Below are 24854 nucleotides of genomic sequence, written 5' to 3'. Positions count from 1 at the left end.
GCTCAGCTCGTTGTCGCCGTGTGGGGGCTTCGTGGGCGGCTGCTGGAGTGTGATGCTCCTTCGGACAGTCCTCTGTTCTTTTCTAGCCTTGTGCTCCTGCTGCCGTCCTCTCCAATTCTGCTGGGCACCTTTTCCTTTTCCTTCTGTTTCGTTTTTCTCCCCCCTCTTCTCCTATCTGCTGGCCGTTTCCTGCCGACCTTTTGCTCGTTCTGGTTCTTCCATGGACTTCTTCTATTTTGACGCCCGGGTGCTTGAGGAGGCATACTCATGCACCCGTAGAACTGCAGTACCCGACGTCGAGAGCGAGGGGAACCTTTTATTGTCAATCCCCACTTCGTCACTGAACCCGATCTCGACGGACTGTCGGTTTCTTAAGGTGGCGTTTGTGGGGCGTATACTCACGACGCACCCCTAGGAGGCCCCGACAAGATCGGCGATAGCTTCTTGTTGGGTGTCCTGCCTCTAATTGTGGCTCCATGGTGGGTGTGGGGGCACATTCGTGAGTGAATTCGTAATTTCGTCAAGATGACAACCCCTGTTTCGGCTGCTTCTGGCTTACCTTTTCAGGCTCGTGGGGTGGGCGACCAAGCCCCCGAGTCGGTCCGTATTGGAAGACCGGGCTCTGTAGCCTCCGCTGCATTGGGCCCCGACCTTGCTCCTCCTTTGGCCTCTCTGACTCCTTCCCCTGGCTCCCCTCCCTCCTCTGTGGTTGGGTCGAGCCCCAAGCCCCCAGTGGTGACTACCTCGTCCCCTGGCGCGGCTCCTTCTCTAGTTGTAACTACTGCGCCTTTTAACCCCTCTCTCTCTGGGGGTTCTCACCGCCGTTCTCGTCACGGCCGCCCTCGCTCGATTCCTTCCAGTTCTGCTACCTATCAAGCCTTGTTTGGTCCCGCTTCGTGGGCCAAATATTTTGATCTCCTCCCTCTTGATTCTGCGCCTCCTGACGATTTCTCCCTTCATCGACATCTCATTGATTCCGTGGATGCCTCCATTACTTTTAACCCCACTCGTCTCGGTACGCGTGTCGTTGCTGCTCCTTCTCAGGATGCTGCTTCCCGCTTGGCTGCCTTATCCTGCCTTGGCGAGACCCCCGTTCGGGTCTCGAAGAACGCTCAATTGAATGCCAGTGTTGGCACTATTTTGCTCCCGCCCCATGATGCAACCGGTGTTCGGGACCTGCGCGACTGCCACGACGATATTCGCCATATCCTCGCTGCCCAGGGCCATTCTATTCTCCAGGTGGACACGTTTACTCGTCCCCCTCGTGGTAGTCGCCGTCAACCCCTCCGGGTTGTGAAGATTACCTTTGATGGTAGGACCCTTCCACCCTCTGTCATTCTTGCTGGTGCCAGGTGCTCTGTCCAGGAGTACATTCCTTCTCCTCGGCTCTGCAACAAGTGCTGGAGGTTTGGGCATGGTGCCCTCCGCTGCTCCGGGACTGTATCTCTCTGTCCTTTGTGTGGTGGCGAAGGTCACTCTAAGTCGGAGTGCACTTCTCCCCTGGCTCGTTGCCTCAACTGCGGTGAGGCCCATCCTACCTTCTCCCGTGCGTGTGTCCATTACAAGCTTGAGGCAGCCGTCCTCAACCTGAAGCACCGGGAGCGTTTATCTTTTCCTGAGGCGAGGCGCCAGGTTCGCCGGCTCCCGCCTTATGCTAATATCTCTTATGCTCGCGTGTTGCGCTCTTCCTCTCCACGTCCTTCCCGCCTTCCTCAGACTCACAACCGTTTCCGGGCCTTGGACCCTGATGCGCCCACTGCCCCCTCCTCCGTTCCTTTGGGTTCTCTCCCGAAGGATCCTCCTCCTGGTCCTCTGTCTGGGGTTCCCCTTCCTTCTACCCGGTCTGTCGTGTCTTCTGTGTCTTCTTCCTCGTCCCCCTCCGATCCTCCTTCCCATCCTCTTCCTCCATCTATTGGCTCTCCCCACCGCCTGTCGGTGCGGGCGGATGTCCATCGCTCTCCTAACGGTCGTCGTGTGTGCTCTCGTTCGGCTTCTCCTGTTGAGACACTGGAATCCGTTGCCCGGTACGTAGTTGCTGGGACACCGGTCTCTTTAAGTCAGAAGCGTAAGCCTGGCTCCTCTCCTTCCTCTTCCCCGGCGGGTAAGAAGGCTTCGCTTTCTTCCTCAGCTCCTCCTTCTGGCTCTGTTGCTCCTTCCCCTCCCGTTTCAGTGCTTGCGCCCCCTGTTCCCGCTATGGAGGTTTCTTTGGCCCCTGCTTCCCTTTCGGTTGCTGCTCTTGCTGGGGTGCGCTCCCCTCTTTCTACTCCCCCTCCTCCTGCTGCTGTCCTTGACGGCTCCTCTCCGTTGTCTCCTCCTCTTCCTCCTCCTCCTCCAGACCCTGCCCGCCCACCTCTGCTCTGTTCTCCCGTTTCCTTCCCTCCGTCTTTGCTCAGTTTACCCATGCCCCCTAACCCTGACTTTGCTGACCCTGATCCCGACCCTGATATTCTTTAACGTGCTCTGTTGCTCTTTCGCCTTTGTTTCTTCCTTGTTCTCTGTTTTTGTCCTTTCTCTTCTCGTCGTTGTCCATTCTTCAATGGAACGTTCGCGGTTATTACGCCAATATCCTCGAACTCCAACTTCTGATTTCGCGGTTTTCGCCCCTTTGTGTCTGTCTCCAGGAGCCAATGCTTGGTGCTCGTCCTGGTCGTTTTCGTGGCTATTCCTTTCTCTCCCCCCCCCCAGCCATTGCTGGGGCTTCAAATTCTTCTGCTCTTTTGATTCGGGCTGATGTTCCCTTTGTTCCTCTACTTTTTCCTTCGCCTCTCCATTGTTCTGCTGCTCGTATCTTTGTGGGGAAATGGTACACAGTTTGTTCCATTTATCTCCCCCCCGAGTGTCCCGCTCTCTCTTCCTGATTTGAAACACCTCCTGGACTCCTTGCCGGAGCCTGTGCTCCTGCTGGGTGACTTCAATTGTCGTCATTCTCTTTGGGGTGACGTTCTGACGAATACCCGGGGTCGCCTCCTTGAGCCGTTTCTCCTCTCTTCTTCCCTGTCTCTTCTGAATTCTGGTGAGCCCACTCATTTGGACTCTCGGACTCGCACCCTTTCTTGTCTTGATCTTTCTCTCTGCTCTTCTTCTCTTTACTTAGATTTCACGTGGCAGGTTCTTGATGACCTCCATGGAAGTGATCATTTCCCCATCCTTGTTTCCTTTTTCTCTTTTCGCCCTTCCCTCTCTTTCCCTAGGTGGCAGTTTGCTAAGGCAGACTGGACCCTATTTACCCTCAGTGCTGCTCTCCCTGACCTCTCCCTTCTGCCTCTCTCTCGCGCTCTCCTCCTTTTTCATGACACTGTCTTCAACGCTGCCCTCCGCTCTATTCCTCGCTCTTCCTCTCGGGGTCCACGGAAGTGCGTTCCCTGGTGGAATGCGGACTGTGCTCGGGCTGTCCGCTGTAAGCGTGCAGCCTGGAAGAGGCACCGCCGTAGGCAGACGTCCGATTCTTTTCTTTTCTTTCGGAAAGCGAGTGCGGTGGCCCGTAGGGCCATCCGTACGGCTAAACGTGAATGTTGGGCGTCTTATGTCTCGACAATTACGTCCGAGACCCCTCTGGCCCAGATCTGGAAGCGTATCCGCAAGATAGCGGGTAAGTTCGTTCCCGATGTTTCACCGGTCCTTCACCTCCATGATACTCTTGTGGCGGACCCGTTGCAGGTCGCTTCCGAACTGGGTTCCCATTTTTCTTCTGTTAGCTCTGGTCTTCATCTTCCCCAATCTTTCCTTCTTCGTAAACCTGTCCTTGAGTTTCGTCCTTTAGATTTCTGCACTCATCTTCAGCTTCCCTATAATGATCCCTTCTCTCTCTCTGAACTTCGTTCTGCCCTGGCCCTCTGCGGTTCTACGGCGGCGGGCTCCGATGGTATTCATTATGAGATGCTTCGCCATCTCCCTCCGAGCACGTCTCAGTATTTACTGAGTCTGTATAATCGGATCTGGGAGTCGTCGTCAGTCCCTGAGGACTGGCTCGATGCCGTTGTCCTCCCTGTTCGCAAACCGGGGTCTCTGGGTACTTCCCCTAAGGACTTTCGCCCTATTGCTCTCACGAGTTGTGTCTGCAAACTCTTTGAACGTATGGTTAACGTTCGTCTGATGTGGTTCCTGGAACACCATCACCTCCTCTCCCCTTCTCAATTTGGTTTCCGCAAGTGCCGCAGCACGACAGATGTCCTGGTGAACTTGGAGGTCTATATTCGTACTGCTTTTGCTGCGAAGACCTCCGTTGTTGCCGTCCTTTTTGACCTAGAAAAGGCTTACGACACCACTTGGCGTTATCATATCCTATCTCAACTTCATTCTTTTGGCCTTCGTGGTCATCTCCCTCTCTTTCTCCGCAGCTTCCTCTCTCGTCGTTCCTTTCGGGTGCGCCTTGGTACCGCTCTCTCTCCCTCTTTTCAGCAATACGAAGGTGTGCCCCAGGGTAGTGTTCTGAGCACTACTCTTTTTCTTGTTGCCCTCAATGGTCTTCTTTCCTCTCTTCCTTCGGGTGTCTTCTCCGCTCTCTATGTCGATGATCTTACCCTTTGTTGTCAGGGTGATGATTCGCCTCTCCTTCAACGCCGGCTTCAACTTGCAATTGATGCCGTGTCGTCTTGGGCCACAGGTCATGGCTTCAAGTTCTCTACTTCTAAGACTTGTGCCATGACTTTTACGCGGAAACGGGTTGTTCTTCGTCCCTCTTTGTCGCTTTATGGTCATCCCCTTGAATACAAAGATTCCGCGAAGCTTTTGGGGTTATTCCTTGACACTCGTTTGTCTTGGTCTCCCCATATCTCTTACCTCCGTGTTGAGTGCTCTAAGGCCCTTACCCTCCTTCGGGTCTTGTCCCATACTTCTTGGGGGGCAGATAGGCGCGCACTCCTTGCTTTACATTCCTCTCTCGTCCTGTCTAAGCTCGATTATGGTTGCCCTGCTTACTCGTCTGCTTCTCCTTCTACTCTTCGCCGTCTTGATGCTTTGCACCATACTGGGTTGCGCCTCAGTTCTGGTGCCTTTCGTTCGACTCCCATCCTTAGCTTGTATGTTGACACTGGCTTCCTGTCTCTCCAGGACCGCCGTGATCGCTACTGTCTTCGCTATCTTGCGCGGTCCTTGCAACATCCTTCCTCTCACCTCTGTCGTGCTTTAACTTTTACCCCTCCTGCGGTTCCTGTTCCTCTTCACCACCTCCCTCTTTCTGTCCGGTTATCTCGCCTACAGGATTCTCTCTCCGTTCGTATTTCTGATGTTTCTCCTCGTGTTGTTCCTTCTTTGCCCCCGTGGAGGGTCCCTCTTCCGCGGTTTTGTACTTCCTTGACCCGTATCACTAAAGCTTTTACCCCTCCTACGGTTCTAAAACGCCTTTTCCTCGAGCACTTTTCTTCTCACTCCCGCTCCGTTTCTGTCTTCACCGATGGGTCTAAGTCAGCGGACGGTGTTGGCTACTCTGTTGTTTTTCCTGATCGCACTTATATGTGTCGCTTGCCTCCGGAGACTAGCATCTTTACAGCAGAACTTTATGCTATTCTCTATGCTCTTTGTCTCCTGCTTTCTCGTTGTCAGTCTTCCTTTGTGGTTGTTGTTGACTCTCGTAGTGCCCTCATGGCTCTCGGGTCCTTTAATCCGGTTCATCCGGTAGTTGTCGAGATCCAGCATTGGCTGTTTCTCGTTCACAGTAAATTTAAGTCGGTTGAGTTTTGTTGGGTTCCCAGCCATATTGGTGTGTCTTTAAATGAGCGTGCGGATGCTGCCGCTAAGGAAGCTGTCCGCTCTTGTCCCATCTCTCGTAAAGGCATTCCGTATTCCGACTTTTACCCAGTTATCCATTCCTCAGTTCTTACCCGTTGGCAGGCTTCTTGGTTGTCTGTTACTGGTAACAAGCTACGTACTCTTAAATGTTGTGTTTCCTCGTGGCCGTCCTCCTTCCACCGTAACCGGCGGTGGGAAACAGCTCTGGCGAGGTTGCGTATTGGCCATACTCGCTTAACCCATGGTCACTTGATGGAGCGCCGCCCTGCTCCTTATTGTCCTAGTTGCATTGTCCCTCTTACGGTCGTGCATGTCCTTCTTGAATGTCCTGACTTCCAGGACGAGCGTGTGTCTTGCTTTCCGACCGCCCCTCGCGGTCACCTGTCCCTCGATAGAATTCTTGGTGACTCGGATACTTTTGATATCGTTCGCCTTATGCGTTTTTGTTCTCGTATTGGCATCCTTGGTGATATTTAGCGCCCTCTGATTATTTTGCGTCTTTGATGGTGCTACATAGCCTTCCCGGTTTGGTGCCTTCTTTTGATAATTACTTACTTATATTTTCCTTTATTATAGAAATTCTCCATTGACGAAGTTATTTTCCAATGATGGGTGGGTAGTAAAGCTGTCATATTTAACAAACATTTTCTATAAGCTCAAAGAACTTGATCTATAACACCACGGGAGGGAAAATGATGTATTCAAACACAGATGAAGATATTCAAGAGATCAGTAATGGTTTTGCAAGCAGGTCTTAAAGCAGACAAACCTGTTTACGACAGCTTCACCTTGCTACACATTGAGGAAAACAATATAAACTATTAATGTGTAAAGAATTGAAATCAAGACATAAAAACATCTTCCGTCTATGACAGCGAGTTTTGAACAATATTTTCCAGGCGAGAATTATATATGGTATATGAATATTATTTGAAGTATATCTGAAATATAAGCACTGGAAGAGACCCATTTCCATTAGAAACCCCAGATTATGTTGTTGCTAAAACTTAACTCCTGATCAGGAAGAAGAGATAATCTGTATCACAAATGATAATTCATTAAGAATCAGCCACAAGACATTCTCATTGTCATCATTCTGGATCAGTGTATCCAAGGAATACGGAGATTACGGTATCCAGAGATTACGACCTGACAATGGTCCAAGATCGACCGGAACTTCATCGCTTCTTACCGATGTTCTTACCGTCGCTTCTTACCGATGTTCTTACCGTCGCTTCTTACCGATGTTCTTACCGTCGCTTCTTACCGATGTTCTTACCGTCGCTTCTTACCGATGTAAAACTGCGGAAAACCGCAGTTTTCTGATGTGCGGTTTGGTCGTCATATCGTCAGCGACGTTATTGTGACTCATCGTCTGCAATATTCCAACTTAAGTAAAGAAAGTATCTTGCACTTGGACTTGCTATGTTCTTTGACCTCTTACTTGTACGAGGCTGGCTTCTCAACCCTAACAAGACTCAAGTCCAAGGAGAGACACCGCCTTAACCCTTCCGCCGATATGCGTGTGGCCTTGTCCTGCAAGCCAGATTGGACCAGGAGGAAACAAGGAACAAACACGCTCACAAAACACACTGAACAAGTAGGCCTAATTGCAAATTTCTCCTCTAATTTTGATTGCTAAATTTAATAATAATAACAGTAATAATAATACTAATAATAATTATAAAAATAATAATAATAATAATAATAATAATATTAATAATCATAATAATGCCAATAAAAAAATATACATAGGAATATTATACAGGGGTTTATTATAATATACTGTTGCAGAGTATGTACATTTATTTGCGTCCTGGTGAGGCCACTCCAGACCAGGCCGACACAAGGCGTAACTACATAGTCTCCTGAAACTGATGGATGCCTACTACTACTACATTTATTAAGGCCACTAATTCATAAAGAGTATTTGTGTCTTCCTAAGTGTTAGAATTCAATCAGACTTCACATAAAGGCACATGTAATCACTTCATGTATCAATGTATGAACACACATATATATGAATGTATAAATATGTATGTATCATAACATATAATAGTACGTTTCTGTTCACGCAAAATGAGTGTGCCAGTACTATACATTTGTACATGATATATGTCAGTTGGTCGTGAGGTTATTGCATAACATTAAACTGGGTCACGAACGAAAAGTTTGAAGAAGCGCCGTCTAAAAGGACTGAGGTCAGTCCCGCGAGACTCTTTATTTGTCACGGACATTATGGACTCATATTTGTTTAATATTTGTTTTTATATAGGAGGTTAAACACGGTAAAATAAGTGAAAACATTGTAATTAATGAAGTTATCAACAATCTATTTAACACAACATAATTAAGAAACAAAGAACTTTTCCAATAAATAAAGTCAATGATGTAATGTTAGAGGGAAGGGAATGCAATAGTACCACTTTCTCCTGTAGTTGGCGCACTCGTCAATAGATGGCACTGTTAGGCCGGGCGAGCGTTGGGTTGGGTGTTACATGATCTATATATTTTATAGAGAGCTTTCCTATCCTTCTTCCATAGTCTCTTGTTAGTGAGTATGTTTATAGTGTGTGGGGAAGGCAACGAGTCGGGCCACCTTCCTGCATTTGTCATTTAATCCCCAACTTTTTGAGGCGATAACATTCTTTCTGTGCTTCAAGGTTTGTGTATAAAAGGATAGTTTACTTTATTGGTTAAAATCCATGAATGTTATGGAACCGGTGTTGTGTGACGTTAGTTGGTGTTTTACTTTTGTTCCACAAGAAAGGTGGTATCTGGGTGGTTTGTGTTTAGTCCTCTTATATTCTCAACATACTCGCCCACCGATAATTTGTTCTAATTTATCTACAAAGCTATAAGAAATGCAAGCTTAAGTTTAATTAACGCCTGATAGTTGGAGGAAAAACAAACTAAATAGTTTTCACTCTAATTGATCGTCGGTCTATTCACACTCTTAAAGGTAAATTACAACCACCCTCTAGCACTTCTTGCGCAAAGTTGTATCGCATTATGATTCTATTGATTTAACTTTAATGTACTAACTTTTTCTTCTTCTCTCAGATGTCTTCCTGTTCCTGGGTACTGTTAATATGAAAGACCTTAGCAATAGCACAAAATCTAGTCGTCGCACAACTTCCTACCGTGAGTAAATGTCACCTTCCAAATTTGTTTGTGAAAATTGGTTTTTAATTTGCCTAAATTGCGGGGAAAAATCTGTATCAGTCACGAATGTCGTGCTAACGTAGTCGCAGCCTAAACAATTCCTAAAACTTTTAGTTACATTGATATTAGTTTACCATGTTCCTTCTGAATTTTATAACCATTAAATTGCATTGTTGGAGATTCATATATATTATGTAATAGATCTTTCATTCCTAAATAATTGGGAACTAATACCACTCAAAAGTTTCCAGTCAAAACATAGCTTTATCATAACCCTTTTAATGTGGTAAAATTTTAAATACATTAGAGAAAATTATACTAATGGTTAAGGCACTCCTAAACCATGAAGGCTCAAACGGTGGTAAAGGGTCACATTAAGGTTTGTAAGGAGTCTAGGAATTGTTTCCATCATTCACTATGGGTGGAAGATAAACAATTGGCATTTTACAACCAACTATTTGGTACTGCTTACATTTAATCCTACAGATATGTAACATCTGGCACATCCTTTTATAAATGTGTAAATTTGAATATTAGTTCTGGAGCAGTTAATTGATATACATTACTGTACTATAAGACTTGTATATACCCACTACGGCGCACCAGTGCCTGTATACAGCTAGACCTGCAATTTCTTTATGTATTATAAGACTTAAAATGGCGTATTTACATGTACTTTTAAATGGTTTGCCTTCCTCTAACCCATCAGCCTGGCTCTGGCAGTCAGACCCGAGGTACGGCTAGTACCAGCTCTCGGGGGTCATCGGGTCAACAAGGCAGCGGTCCAGTTGTAAGTGGTGGCCGGGCATAGGCAGCACTCCACTTCTGGGTGCTGTATTAGGCCTTGGCAGCGATCAAGGAGTGGATAGTAACCTCGGCCAAGGTATCGGCGGCGGTCCAGCTGGTCCTTCTGGTCAAGGAGTAGGCAGCGGTGACAGGGCTGAACAGGTTAGCAGTGGACCTCGAGCTACCTCTGGCAGCAGCGGTCTGGCTCCTTATGCTGGTGCAAGGTATGGCAGTTCTCAAGTGAGCAGAGTGGATGCACTGTTTAACCCCACTGTCACCCAGCTCTTCACCATCGACAGCTTCGTCACCCACACTGATCAGGCTTTCCAGAGTGTGGCTGTCACCCTCACTTCCCTCCCCGTCCAGACTGTCACCACTGGAACACGCGCGGTGAGTACTTGGTATGAATTGTGATAAACTATGGTCTGGACGCTGAGCTTAGACTAGTTAACCCCTCCGTGGTGCCTCCTTGCCATGGTGAGGGGCTCCCATACAACTCCCTGGGACCGGTGTGGGTTGCCTGTGCCCCCTCTCCTGCCACCTCTTTTGGTGGTGTACATGCTGAAGGGCACCATGTAGGGGCCTTGTGAGCCATCGGACCACCCGCTGGAGAGGTCGCCTGTGAGAAGCTGCCTTTAGTGGATGGTTGGGTGTCCAGGCTGGGGTGATAGGGGGACTGGGGTCTTCGCACCAGTGTGGGAGAATGGACGAAGTAGTAGGACTCCCCTGTTGAAAAGGGGGGAGCACCGCTGGGGACGACGCACCCTTCCTTCACTGGCCCGCGCTTGGCCTCCCTGGCTGCCCTGGTAGATGGTATCCCTTGTTTCCAGGTCCCATTCTTTAGATATTGGTTTGCTGCATGGATGACGGCATGACTTCTCTTACCCAGGCTCATGGGGTGGGCGACCAGGCCCCTGAGTCCAACCGTCCTGGAAGACCGGGATCTGTAGCCCCCACTACAGGACTCGTTAGTGTCCTGTAGTGGTAGAGAGGAAGACCGGACTCTTCCTCTCTGCTCGCCTCCCTCCTCTGTGGTTGGGTCGAGCCCCAAGCCTGCTGTGGTGACCGTCTTCTCCCCTTGCACGGCTCCATCTCTTCTTGTGACTACTTCACCTTTTGACCCGTCTCTTTCTAAAGGTTCTCATCTCCGTCCCCGCCACGGCTGCTCTCGTATGCTCCCTTCCTATACTAATTCGTTCCATGCTTGGTCCTGCTACGTGGACTAAGTGTTTTGACCTCCATCCTTTAGATTCCACTCCTCCTGACGATTTCTCTTCATAGGCATCTTGTTGACTCTGTAGATGCTTCTGTCACCTTCAACCCCACCCGTCTTGGTACCCGTGTCGTTGCTGCTCCCTCTCATGGTGCGGCCACCCGCTTGGCCGCCTTATCCTGCCTTGGCGAAACCCCTGTTCGGGTTCCGAAGAACGCTCGGTTGAATGCTAGTGTTCGCACTGTTCTCCTCCCGCACCATGTTGCGACTGGTGTTAGGAATCTCAAGGACTGCCACGAGGATATCAAGCATATCCTCGAGGCCCAGGGTTATTCTGTCCTCCAGGTGGAGACGTTTACTCGTCCCCCTCGTGGTCATCGCCGTCTGCCCCTTCAGGTTGTGAAGGTTACCTTTGATGGTAGGTCCCTTCCGCCCTCTGTTATTCTTGCTGGTGCCAGATGCGGAGTATATTCAGGAGTATATTGCATCTCCTCTGCTCTGCAGTAAGTGCTAGAGGTTTGGGCATGGTGCCCTCAAATGCTCTAGTCCTGTCTCTCTCTGTCCCCTGTGGGGAAGCGAGGATCACTCTAAGTTGGAGTGCACTTCTCCCCAGGCCCGCTGCCTCAATTGTGGTGAGGCCCACCCTACCTTCTCCCATGCGTGTATTCGTTACAAACTTGAGGCGGCTGTCCTCCACTTGAAGCACCGGGACCGTTTGTCTTTTCCTGAGGCTCGGCGCCAAGTTCATTGTCTCCCCCCCATTCGCTGGCGACTCCTATGCTTGCTTGGTGCGCTCTTCCTCTCCTCGTCCTTCCCACCTTCCTCAGTCTCGCAACAGTTTCCAAGCCTTAGACCCGGACACGCCCATCACCACCTCCCCTGTTTCCCTCCAACCTGTCTTGGAGGGTCCCCTTCCTGGTTCTGTCTAGGGCTCCCCTTCTTTCTACCCAGTCTGTCATGTCTCCTGTGTCGTCTTTCTCCTCTCCCTCTGGTCCTCCTTCCCTTATTCTCCTCCGTCTCTTGTCTCTCCACGCCGCCTGACTATGAGGGCCGATGTCCATCGTTCTCCTGGTGGTCGTGTTGTTCGCTCTCGCTCTTCTTCTCCTGCGCTGACTTCGCTGATCCTGACCCTGTGCTTTTTAACGTGCTGTATTCCTTCTTTACCTTTGTTTCTTCTTTGCTGTATGTTGCTCTCTCTTCTCTCTCTCTTTTCCGATGTCGATTCTTCATTGGAACATCCGTGGATATTACGGTAATTTCCTTGATCTTCAACTTCTCATTTCACAGTTTTCGCCCCCTTTGTGTGTCTCCAGGAGCCAATGCTTGGTGGTCGTCCAGGTCGCTTCCGTGGCTATTCTCTCCCCCCCCCCCTCAGCTGTTGCCCATAATTCTTCTGCTTTCTTGATTAGCTCCGATGTTGCCTTTGCCCCCTTACTTTTTTCCTCGCCTTTCCATTCCTCGCTCTTCTCTCGGGGAACGCGGAAGTGCGTTCCCTGGTGGAATGTGGACTGTGCTCGGGCTGTCCGCTGTAAGCGTGCAGCCTGGAAGATACATTGCAGCCAGCAGACAGTTGAGTCTTTCCTTTTGTTTTGTTTTGGAAGGCGAATGCGGTGGCCCGAAGGATCATCCGTGCGGCTAAACGTGCTTGCTGGAAGTCTCGTCTCCCACTGGTCTGGATGCGTATCCGCAAGATTGCGGTAAGTTCGTTCCCGATGTCTCGCCTGTCCTTCACCTCCATGGTGCTCTTGTGGCGGACCCGTTGCAGGTTGCGACCGAACTGGGTCCCCGTTTTTCATCTGTTAGTTCTGGTTCTCATCTTTCCCAATTCTTCCTTCTTAGTAAGCCTGTTCTTGAATCTCATACTTTAAATTTCTGTACTTATCTTCGCCTTCCCTATAATGATCCCTTCTTTCTCTCTGAGCTTCTGTCTGCCCTAGCCCTTTGCCGTTCTATGGCAGCGGGCTCCGATGGCATTCATTATGAAATGCTTCGTCATCTCTCTCCGTGCATGTCTCAGTATTTACCGAATCTGTTCAATCGGGTATGGGAGTCGTCGTCAGACCCTGAAGACTGGCTCGATGCTGTTGTCCTCCCTGTTCGGAAACCAGGGTCTCTCGGGTCATCCCCCAAGGACTTCTGCCCTATTGCCCTCATGAGTTGTCTGCAAGCTCTTTGAACGTATGGTTAACGTTTGTTTGATGTGGTTCTTAGAACACTATCACCACCTTCCCTTCTGTTTTCGCAAGTGCCGCAGCACAATGGATGTCCTGGTGAACTTGGAGGTCCATATTCGTACTGCTTTTGCTGCGAAGACCTCTGTTGTTGTCGTCCTTTTTGACCTGGAAAAGGCTTACGACACTCCCTGGCAGTATCGTATTCTGTCTCAACTTCATTCTTTTGGCCTTTGTGGGAATCTCCCTCTCTTCCTTCAGAGCTTCCTCTCTCGTCGTTCCTATCTCGTCGTTCCTATCGTGTGCGTCTTGGTACCATGCTCTCTGCCCCTTTTTGGCAGTATGAGGGTTTACTCCAGGGTACGGTTCTGAGTACTACTATTTTTCTAATTTCCCTCAACGGTCTTCTTTCCTCTCTTCCTTCTGGCGTCTTCTCCGCTCTCTGTTGATGATCTTACCCTTTGATGTCAGGGTGATGATTCGCCTCTCCTTCAATGACGGCTTCAACTTGTGATTGATTCCGTGTCCTCCTGGGCCACTGATCATGGTTTCAAATTCTCATCGTCTATGACTTGTGGAATGACTTTTACTCAAAAGCGTGTCATTCTTCGTCCCACTTTGTCACTTTATGTATCAAAGAAGTGGCCCACATTCGTGGGCTACTTCTCCTTGTGTACAGGGATTCTGCTAAGCTTCTGGAGTTAATCTTTGACACACGTTTGTCTTGGTTGGCCCATATCTCTTACCTCTGGGCTGAATGCTCTAAGGCCTTTTCCCTCCTTAAGGTTTTGTCCCATACTTCTTGGGGGGGAGGGGCGGATAGGTGTACGCTCCTCTTTCTTCATTCCTCTCCCGTCCTGTCTAAATTCGATTATGGTTGCCCTGCATACTCGTCCGCTTCTCCTTCTCTTCGCCGTCTTGATGATTTGCACCATGCTGGGTTGGCCTCGGCTCTTGTGCCTTTTGTTCGACTCCCGCACTCGGCTTGTATGTTGACACTGGCTTCCTATCCAGGACCGACGTGATCGATAGTGTTTTCGCTATCCGGTGCAGTCCTTGCAACATCCTTCCTCTCGCCTCTGTCGTGCTTTCACTTTTACCCCTCCTGTAGTTCCTGTACCTCTTCCCCACCTCCATCTTTGTCCGGCTGTCTCGCTTACAGGACTCTTTCCATTCGTCTCATATTTCTCCTCGTATTGTTCCTTCCTTGCCCCTGTAGTGGGTCCCCCTTCAAAAGTTTTGTACATCCTTGACCCACATTACTAAAGCTTTTACTTCTACTTTTCTACACTGCCTTTTTCTTGAGCACTTTTCTCACTCCCGCTTCGTTTCAATCTTGACCGAGGGGTCCAAATCTGTAGACAGTGTGGGCTACTCCGTTGTTTTTCCTAACCGCACTTATATGTGTCGTCTCCCTTCAGAGACTAGCATCTTCACAGCGGAACTTTGTGCTATTCTCCATGCTCTCCGTCTCCTGCTTTCTCGTTGTCAATCCTCCTTTGTGATTATAGTCGACTCTCGTAGTGCCCTCGTAGCTCTCGGGTCCTTTAATCCTGTCCATCCAGTAGTCGTTGAGATTCAACATTGGCTGTTTCTTATCTCTAGTAAATTTAAATCCGTAGAGTTTTGCTGGGTTCCCAGCCATATTGATGTTTCTTTAAATGAGCGTGAGGATGCTGCTGCTAGAGAAGTTATGCGCACTTCTCCCGTTTCCTGTAAAGGTATTCCTTTTTCAACTTATACTCGGTTATTCAATTCTCAATCCTTGCCCGTTGGCAGGGTTGCTGGTCTTTTGTTGTTGGTGACAAACTGCGTACTCTTAACCCTTTAACTGTGCAACGCGCCTGCAGGCCCAGGCTTCGGGTGCGCAACGCGCCTCCAGGTGTTTTTATTTTTCACGTTCCATTCAAAACTCCCGCGGATACATGGGGTTCACATCAGCTTCCTCAGGGCTCTTGTAAACATACGCCATCTTTAAAAAAAATCATGGTCCACATTGCTGGGTGTCAGAGCCTCAGTAGTGAGTCAGCAACCAAGGCTGGCGCTCGCAGCATGAGCGCTTAGCTCTGCTGTTCAGCGTGTGACCACAGCATCGCCTAATGTAAAAATATATATATAACCTGTATTATTTAGCCGTGATAGTATTATAGAACAGCCTGAGTGGGATAATGACTGGGTACAATGTTCAAATATCAGTGATTCAATGCTGTTCACGATGTTCACAGCACTAGCCACAGCATTATTTCGTCCATCAAGGAATCTTCAAACGACTTCTTAGGTTCCTTTTCAAAATAAACTTGTGGTCAATTATTCATTTACAGAAATTAGTAACCAGGATTGGCCCATACGAGGCAGCAGCTATTTGCCCATAAGAGGCAGCAACTATTGGCCCATAGGAGGCAGCTGCTATTGGCCCATACGAGGCAGATGCTATTGGCCCATACGAGGCAGATGCTATTGGCCCATACGAGGCAGCTGCTATTGGCCCATAGAAGGCAGCTGCTATTGGCCCATAGAAGGCAGCTGCTATTGGCCCATACAAGGCAGCTGCTATTGGCCCATACAAGGCAGCTGCTATTAGCCCATACAAGGCAGCTGCTATTGGCCCATACGAGGCAGCTGCTATTGGCCCATACGAGGCAGCTCCTATTGGCCCATAGGAGGCAGCTCCTATTGGCCCATAGAAGGCAGCTGCTATTGGCCCATACGAGGCAGCTGCTATTGGCCCATACGAGGCAGCTGCTATTGGCCCATACGAGCTATTTTGGTGAGGGATGTGGTCGTAATTGTAGCGTCGTCTGCTGTGTGATTTCTCATGCAGAATTTGAAGAGCCTTATAGGTAAAAAGAGAGCTTGGTACAAAAGGATTAAAAATGGGGAGGTCACTTTAGAACAGGAATTCGTACAACTGGTTAGAAATGTTAAAAAAGAGATAAGGAAAGCAAAAAGAAACTATGAAGTTCGCATAGCAGGGCAAGCAAAGACAAATCCTAAAGGGTTTTTTCAGTTATATCGGACTAAGACTAGGGAAAGGATAGGTCCATTAAAAACTGAGACAGGTCAAATAACAGATAGTGTTGAAGAGATGAGTAGTATTTTTAATAAATATTTTGTATCTGCATTTACTAAAGAGGTACTTAACAATATGCCTTCAGCCGAGCAAGTCTATGTGGGTGGGGACGAGGACAGGTTGACGAGTTTAGCAGTTACCAGGGAGGATGTTCTTAAACAAATAGTAAAACTCAAACCAAACAAATCCCCAGGGCCGGATGAAGTGTTTGCCAGGGTGCTTAAAGAATGCAAAGAGGAGCTTTGTGACCCACTGTCAACCATATTTAATAAATCAATAGAGTCAGGCAGAGTGCCAGAGTTTTGGAAAGTTGCTAATGTGATACCAGTTTTTAAGAAAGGAGATAGATCACTTGTGACTAACTATCGACCAATTAGCCTAACGTCTATTGTGGGAAAGTTACTCGAATCTATAATAGCAAATAAAATTCGTCTTCATCTTGAAAAACATAAATTAATAATTGAGTCGCAACATGGTTTTATAAATGGCCGTTCATGTTTAACAAATTTGTTATCTTTTTATTCTAGCATAGTTGAGGCAGTTGATAGTGGTAAGGATTGTGATGTTGTGTACCTTGACTTTAGCAAAGCTTTTGATACAGTGCCACATGAAAGACTGATTAAAAAGATAGTCTCATGGTATTGGGGGTGCTATATTAAGCTGGATTAGGGCATGGCTATACCAAAGGAAACAGAGAGTTAGTATAAATGGAATCAAGTCAGAGTGGGAAAATGTTGTAAGTGGAGTGCCTCAAGGCTCTGTCCTGGGACCTCTGTTGTTTATAATATATATAAATGATTTAGATTCAGGTTTGAGTAGCAACATTTGCAAATTTGCCGATGATACAAAAATCGGTAGGGAAATTAATTCGGAGGAGGACTCACTATCACTTCAAGTTGATCTAGATAGGGGTTTGAAATGGTCAAAGGATTGGCAAATGCAGTGTAATGCTGATAAATGTAAAGTTCTGAGGCTAGGTAATAATGATAGAGTTACAAGATACGAGCTAGATGGTGTTGAGATTGCGAAGTCGGATTGCAAAAGGGATCTGGGAGTTATGATTAGTAAGAATTTAAAACAAAAGGATCAATGCATAAATGTTTGTAATAAGGCAAATCGGACACTTGGATTTATTAATCGCAGCGTTAGTAACAAGACACCTGGTGTGGTTCTCAAGCTATATCTTGCTCTAGTTAGGCCCCATTTAGATTATGCAGTTCAGTTTTGGTCGCCATATTATAGAATGGATATAAATTCACTTGAACGTGTCCAGCGTAGGATGACTAAGTTAATTCCCCAAATTAGAAATGTTTCATATGAAGAAAGATTAACAAAGCTTAAGTTGCATTCACTGGAAAGGCGAAGAGTTAGGGGTGACATGATAGAGGTTTACAAGCGGGTGAATGGACATAACAAATGGGATATTAATAGGGTATTAAAAGTATCAACACAAGACAGAACACGAAACAATGGGTATAAATTGGATAAGTTTAGATTTGGGAAAGACTTGGGTAAATACTGGTTCAGTAACAGGGTTGTTGATTTGTGGAACCAATTACCGCGTAACGTGCTGGAGGTGGGGTCCCTCGATTGTTTCAAGCGCGGGTTGGACAAGTATATGAGTGGGATTGGGTGGTTATAAATAGGAGCTGCCTCGTATGGGCCAATAGGCCTTCTGCAGTTACCTTTGTTCTTATGTTCTTATGTATGATGGCCACTGTACTGTTTGAACACAATACCGGCTTACTTGCATAGTTCTAGTAAATAAAACATGTAGATAAGTATATATAACATGTGTAAATAGTGTAATAAAAACAATGACAGTATGATGGGAGGAGCTAAGTTGGCGAGTAAGATGTTGGAGTGAGAGAGGGCTTGTGTGGGTGTGGCTGCTCACACTCGCGATGTTCTGAATGTGTTGATGGTAAATGTACATAGTGTGTGACAGTGTATAGTGTGTACATATGTTGTAAATATACATAAATGAACATGAAACATTGGTGTGAATAACTGTATGATGGGAGGGGCAATGTTGGAGGAGTGAGGGAGGGCTGGCTGGGTGTGGCTGCTCACACTCGCAGTGTTCTGAATGTGTTGATGGTGAATGTATATATTGTGTGACAGTGTATAGTCTGTAAATAGATTGTATATATACATCAATTAGCATGATACATGGTAAATATGTGCAAGATATGCGTACACAAGTGTCATGCACGTAACAGTGTCCTTGGACAGTACGGATGTTTTACTACCATAATGTAGTGTACGTGTTCATTATACATAGGATTAGCATGTAAAAACAAATAAAATGTATTTGGAACTGTGCGCAAAAAATGAACAAAAATATATTCGCGGCAACTCGCGCGCCCCGCCCTGGGTGCCCCACCGGCCCCGAGAGCATACTGCTCTGGCGCACGGGGAATGATGACGTCACGCCCCACCTTTCGGACCCCATAGCAGCCAAAGTAAGTACAATTTCGAACTTGCGTTGCTATACCCATATACAGACAGGGGTTTTTGACACTTTCAGAAGAAAAAATAATTTTTTCCCAAGGTTTCATTTCCTGCGCACTGGGGGGATGTCATATTTATTGGTCGCGCAGTTTAAGGGTTAATATAATTATATAATTATATAGCACTTTAGCCTCCCGGCAAACAAAAAAAAAAAACAAGCGCAAATGCTCTCAGCGTTTCAGGCGATCGAGTGGCAACCACTGAAGTGTTTACTCTTTTTCACTGTCGTGACCTTGTTTTCGATGTACATATTTCATTTTTGTACCAATGTGTTCGCAATAGAATGTTCTAGAAGAACACCAGTATAAAATGTCACCAAAGCATGAGTTCCACCAAAACCAAATAAAGAACTACGTCGATCACTAGCCGTGAGCTCCAAACAGCAACGAAATGTTTCTATTCTTTTCATGGTTGTCAACTCCACACTTGTCCTACAGCGTTAAATTTGATATCACTGAGATCGCAATAAAATCCTCTACACGGACATATGCATACAAATGTAGAATCATGTTGGCGGCCCACCCACCAGAGTGTGGGAAGTGGGCGAAGTGTTACCCATTACCGTACATCGGCGAAACCCCTATTGAAAAGTGCATATTCTTTTCACTGTCCTGACCTTAATTTTCAATGTACGTAGTTCATTTTTGTACCAATGTGTTCTTAATAGAATGTTCTAGAAGAAAATGTGTATAAAATGTCAAACAAGGATGCGTTAGACCGGCACCAAATAAAAAAATCCTACGTCAATTACACTTGTCGTGTCAACAATGCAATAGTAAATAAAATAATGTTTATTCAGGTAAAGTACATGCATACAAGAGGTTTTACAAAAATTAATAGATATATAGATAGAGCTGGTACATACAATGCCTAAAGCCACTATTACGCAAAGCGTTTTGGGCAGGAAAAACATTAAAGACTAAAACTTAATACTAAATGAGATTAAAGTATAAAATGTGTTGAGAACAAATAAAAAAAAAAGGGGGGAACATGACAGAAAAAACAGTACAAATACAATTAGGTCGACAAACAACGTTGTTTAAAAAAGACATGGGTTGACAATATAAGGGTAAGGTAGGTTACAGGGAATTTATAAGGTAATGCTTATTAGGTAGTCTTACCACAAAGATACAATACAATGCCGTTCTCCCAAATAGGCTGTGTGGTTATTAGAGAAAACGGAAATTTTTATGACAAATATGTTCATATTATCCCCAAGTCGATCAGATAAGAATGGGATTTTATAGAAATATTTGTTCATTGGTCGCATAAACACGACCGTGGAACGCGGAAGTGTTTTCCCCCGTGGCCTTACTCTTGCCACAGTAACCGGCGGTGGGAAAAGGCTCTGGCAAGATTGCGATTCGGCCATACTGGCTTAACTCACGATCACTTAATGGAGCACTGCCCAGCTCCTTATTGTCCAAATTGCATTGTCCCTCTTACCTTCGTGAAAATCCTTGATGAATGTCTCGACTCTCAGGACGAGCGTGTGTCTTGCTTTCCGACCGTCCCTCGCGGTCACTTGTCCCTCGATAGAATTCTTGATGAATCGGATACTTTTGATATCGTTTGCTTTATGCGTTTCTGTTCTCGTATTGGCATCCTTGGTGATATTTAGCGCCCTCTGATTATGCTGCACATTTGATGGTGCTACATAGCCTTCCTGGTTTGGTGCCTTATTTTGATAATTGCTTATCTAGTACCAAAGAGGGAGTATTTTGGGTATTTTAAATGAGGTTAATTTGATTGTCGTACCAAACTAATAATTTATCTAATTACATTGTTAGGAAACAATGTAGCGCTCTACTAACTTTCTTAGCAGTCGACCACAAATATGCATAAAATCTATTGGTATTAACCATGATTTTTTTATTTAGATTAACTGGAGAAGCATGGGAGAAAGAGAGTTGTACCTGCATTCAGAATAAGCTTCGAATGTTGACTGCCATTTGGAAGGTATTTGACGTAAAAGAGTAGACAAAGGGTCTTGGCGTTCTGCAGAGTAATATATAATTGCAAGGTGGAAGTAGCATAGTAACAACACATTGCTGCCTTTCACTGAGGTAAGATTGCAAGTGCAAAAAAGTGACCTGACTCCATAATGTTAGAGGTTAAGATACTATGGTTCCCCAAGAACCTTGCATAGGTCAACAAAGTTAATTTTGTTTGCAAGGTAACTTCGTTACTGTAACGCTTGATAGTCGCACCCTCCCATCTTGCTGGTGCCAGGAGCTCCATTCAGGAATAGTTCCTTTCTGAGCCTATGTGTTACGACCCTGGGTTCTCCAATGGAAACCAGAGGTCAAAATTGAGCTATTAAACTTCCTGGTAGTACAGTTGGGCATCTCGATTGCAATTGTTTGTATCTTCCCTGCCAGACGTAAGACTATTATTGTTTCTCAAAGAGCATTTAAAGACTGAGCTGGGGGTTGATTATTAAATAATAACATAGGCACCAACGTTGCTTACTAATACTTTCTAATCATTCATAAAGTAACAATACGTTGCATAGGGGAAGATCTTTAATATGTTTCTGTGAATAATACAATTTCTCCCACCCTACCCATCAACATTGGTGTTCCTCAGGGCAGCATACTTGGCCCTCTCCTCTTTCTCATCTACATTAATGACCTTCCAAATGCCTCCCAACACCTCAAACCAATTCTATTTGCTGACGACACAACCTTCATTTACTCCAGTCCTGACCCTCTTGCTCTAAATGCCACAGTAAATACTGAGCTAAATAAAGTCCATCTTTGGCTAACTGCCAACAAACTCACCCTTAACATTGACAAAACCTTCTATATTCTGTTTGGCAATAAATCCTCTAGTCTTATAAATCTCAAAATAAACAATACCCAAATTTGTAACAAATTAGATGGCAAATTCCTTGGCATTCTCATTGACCACAAGCTGAATTTCCAGGGACACATTCTAAATATATCAAAAAAAGTTTCAAAAACTGTGGGCATTCTTTCTAAGATCAGATATTATGTACCACGCCCTGCTCTGGTGACTCTCTATTACTCCCTTATCTATCCTTATCTCAACTATGGTATTTGTGCTTGGGGTTCTACTACCCAAAATCACTTACGTCCTCTAATTACCCAACACAAAGCCGCTATTAGAACAATATCCAACTCTGGCCCCAGACATCACTCGGTACCCCTACTCAAATCTCTTAATATGTTAGATATTAAGCCACTGCATATTCTCTCATGTGTATTATACATGTATAAAACGCTAAACTATAATGCCAATCCTGATCTTAAAAGCTTCATAGAAGGTTGTAACAGAACCCATGAGCACTACACCAGAAATAAATACAGTTTTGATATTCCTAGAGTACGTCTTAATCAAACTAGAAATGCTCTGCAAATCAAGGGGCCCAGAATGTGGAATGACCTTCCCAACCATGTTAAAGACTGTACCTCTCTCAACCAGTTTAAGATAAAAACTAAACACTACCTAATAAATTCCCTGTAATCTACCTCACTCCTCTATTGTCAACCCATGTCTGTTATTTTCTTTTTTTTTAATCAACACTGTTTGTCAACCTATTGTATTTGTGCTGCTTTTTCAGTCATGTTCCCCCTTTTTTTTTATCTTTATTTGTATTTGTTCTCAACATCTTTTATTCTTTATGCTCAATTAGTATTAAGTTCTAGATATTAATGTTTTTCTTGCCCGAAACGCATTGCCTAATAGTGGCTTTAGGCATTGTATGTACTAGCTCTATCTATATATCAATCCATTAATGTAACATCACTTGTATGTATATACCTTACCTGAATAAACATCTGAATCTGAATCTGAATTTAATGTGCTTAGCTGCACGATCAATTAGGCTCCTCCCGGCACCACGATGAGGGAGGCAGCTGGTGGCTAGCTCGCTCTTCTCTGTGGCTGGTGTCGTGCGGTTAAGACCTACTCTGTGGCTGTATCCCTACTCTCCTTCCTTCTCCTCTTACTTATTTCCCTTACCTGAAGTTCCTGTATCCTTAAGCTAAGTACGGGGCATTAGTGAGTGTGCCTACTCTGGTAGTAACTATTGGTGAGACCTGGGGTTAGTATTTGCCAGTGTTTTGTTTACCCTAAGTGTTGTGTTTTGTATTAGGGTCCCACATGGTCTCACTACCCTAAGCTGCATCCAGCTTCAGTGCTTATCCAGTAGTACTTTACCCTAGCTTGTTATTAGTGTAAACCTTGTATCCTGCCTACGTGGACCAAGGCTTTTAACGTAAGATAGTGTGGTAAAGTTATTATTATTATTGTTATTGGTGTGAGTGTATATGGGGGGTTGTTAAGGGGTTAATAAATAAGTACATGAATTACAGAGTATCTCTTCTTCCAAGGTGGGAGCGTAGTGATCAACCCTTAGACTAACATATATGGTCTTGTAGCAAGTTATTACTCCTGTGGATAGTTTATTTTGGGGGCCGGGCCTTTTAGCTCTCCCATATTTGATACTCTTGTCTTCTAACTACCTTTACCCCTGAATAGTACCAGTACCCCATAGAAGCCCCACTCATATCAGTTGTAACAAGTGGTTGGCCAGTCCGGTAGGAACATTATAAGTGTAAAAAATTAGATTCTTGAGTGCCAAAATTAAAATTTTTTATTCAGCAGAACGGTTGTGTGCTAGCCTAGGGTCCAGCTCATCTAGCAAAGGACATTCTTGCACTGACTGGACACCCAGCTGGATCCCTTCACGATTAAGGTTAGTGTGGCCTTGTGTTAGGGGCCGTGCAAATTTTTGTTTTTTTCCAATTTTTATTTTTTAATTTTTTCTTTGGCTGGGAGCTAAAATTATTAGTGATGTCTTTTGAAATGCAGGAACTGGCAAGGGAGCCTTCAGTGGTAGAGATAAAGAAACTTAAAAAGTCTAATTTAGTATTGTTAGGCAAGGAATTTGGCCTAGAATTAAATGTCGCAGATAAAAAGTGGACTTTGGTGAATGAAATATTACAACATTGTATTGATGAACAACTATTGGCAAGTGATACACCTTTATGCCAGCCTAGCCAAGCAGAAAGTGCAACTCATAGGGAAAGTGAATTAGCTTTAGAGTTAGCAAAAATAAAATTAGAGGAGCAAAAACTCAAAACCGAGGAGGCTAGAATTAGAGCGAATGCCACTGGACCTCCACCTGCCGGGGATTCAAACCCCAGGCATTATGAGAAAAAGCATAATTTGCCTGAATTTTACGAGTCTGACCCTGAAAGGTTTTTCAACCATTTTCAGAGAGTGGCCACGTCCATGAACTGGCCAAAGGAAGAGTGGGTGAAAATCCTACAGGGAAGACTTAGGGGTAAAGCACAAGATATTTTTATAAACATGCCTGACGACGAGTGTTTCGAATATGATAAAGTCAGGGAATGTATTTTGCGGGCATATGAAATTACTCCTGAAGCTCGCCGCCAAGTTTATCGTAACCTTAGGCCTACTCACAACCAACCGCTCACTGAATTTGCGAATGATAAAATTCGATTGTTTGATAGATGGATTCGCTCGGCGAAAGCCGAAACATACGAGACTCTCGGGAACTTAATTTTAATGGAGCATTTTATAAATATGATGCCAGAGAATGTTTCACAGTATATTAGAGGAAGGATAGAGTTAAATTCTAAAATAGGGGATTTGGCCAAGTTGGCAGAAAACTACCAATTGGCGGGCAAAAGGCCCAATAAAAATAATTATACCACACAGAGTAGCAAACCTTATACCCACAGCCAGTCCAGACCAGCTCATTCTAACCCTTTACCTAATGCACCTTCTGTTTCAGACATAACTAACCCTGTTAAAGTGTCTAGCCCAACGGCACCTAAAGGTGAACCGAAGGGTAATTCTGTTAGTAATGTCTCTTCTCCCCGACGTTTTTGTGGTCACTGTAATCGTCCAAACCACACTATTAGCCGTTGTTGGCAACTGCACCCTGAAAAAAGATCCAATGCTCTAGTTGTGACACAGGGCTTGAGGCTTTCAGAAGGGTTAGGGAGTAAGACCTCCAACCCACAGTGGTTGGACTTGCTTACCCCATTCTTATCGAAAGGGAGACTACTTTTGTCTGAGGGTTCTTCCTGGAAGGACGTGGTGATCTTCAGAGACACCGGTGCCATCCAGACTTTAATTTTAGAGAGTGCGTTGCAAGGTGCCAACACTCTCGACAATGGAGAGGTGGTACTGGTCGAGGGTGTCACTAGTG

At 45.7% G+C, this 24854-nt stretch overlaps 1 protein-coding gene across 1 annotated transcript in view; it reads left to right on the top strand.

Moving 5' to 3' along the window:
• Window positions 1–8432: 8432 nt before the first annotated feature.
• The window catches only part of LOC123763344 (uncharacterized), a 253640-nt gene continuing 237218 nt past the window's right edge, over window positions 8433–24854 (top strand). Inside the window, exons 1-2 of the mRNA XM_069305275.1 lie at window positions 8433–8462; window positions 8827–8871. Coding sequence (XP_069161376.1) covers window positions 8433–8462; window positions 8827–8871 — 75 coding nt within the window. The remainder of the gene's footprint in view (window positions 8463–8826; window positions 8872–24854) is intronic.

The sequence above is a fragment of the Procambarus clarkii genome, chromosome 54 (assembly GCF_040958095.1).
Source record: "Procambarus clarkii isolate CNS0578487 chromosome 54, FALCON_Pclarkii_2.0, whole genome shotgun sequence".
In the NCBI taxonomy this organism is placed as follows: domain Eukaryota; kingdom Metazoa; phylum Arthropoda; class Malacostraca; order Decapoda; family Cambaridae; genus Procambarus; species Procambarus clarkii.
This window is presented reverse-complemented; position numbering and strand designations above follow the sequence as displayed.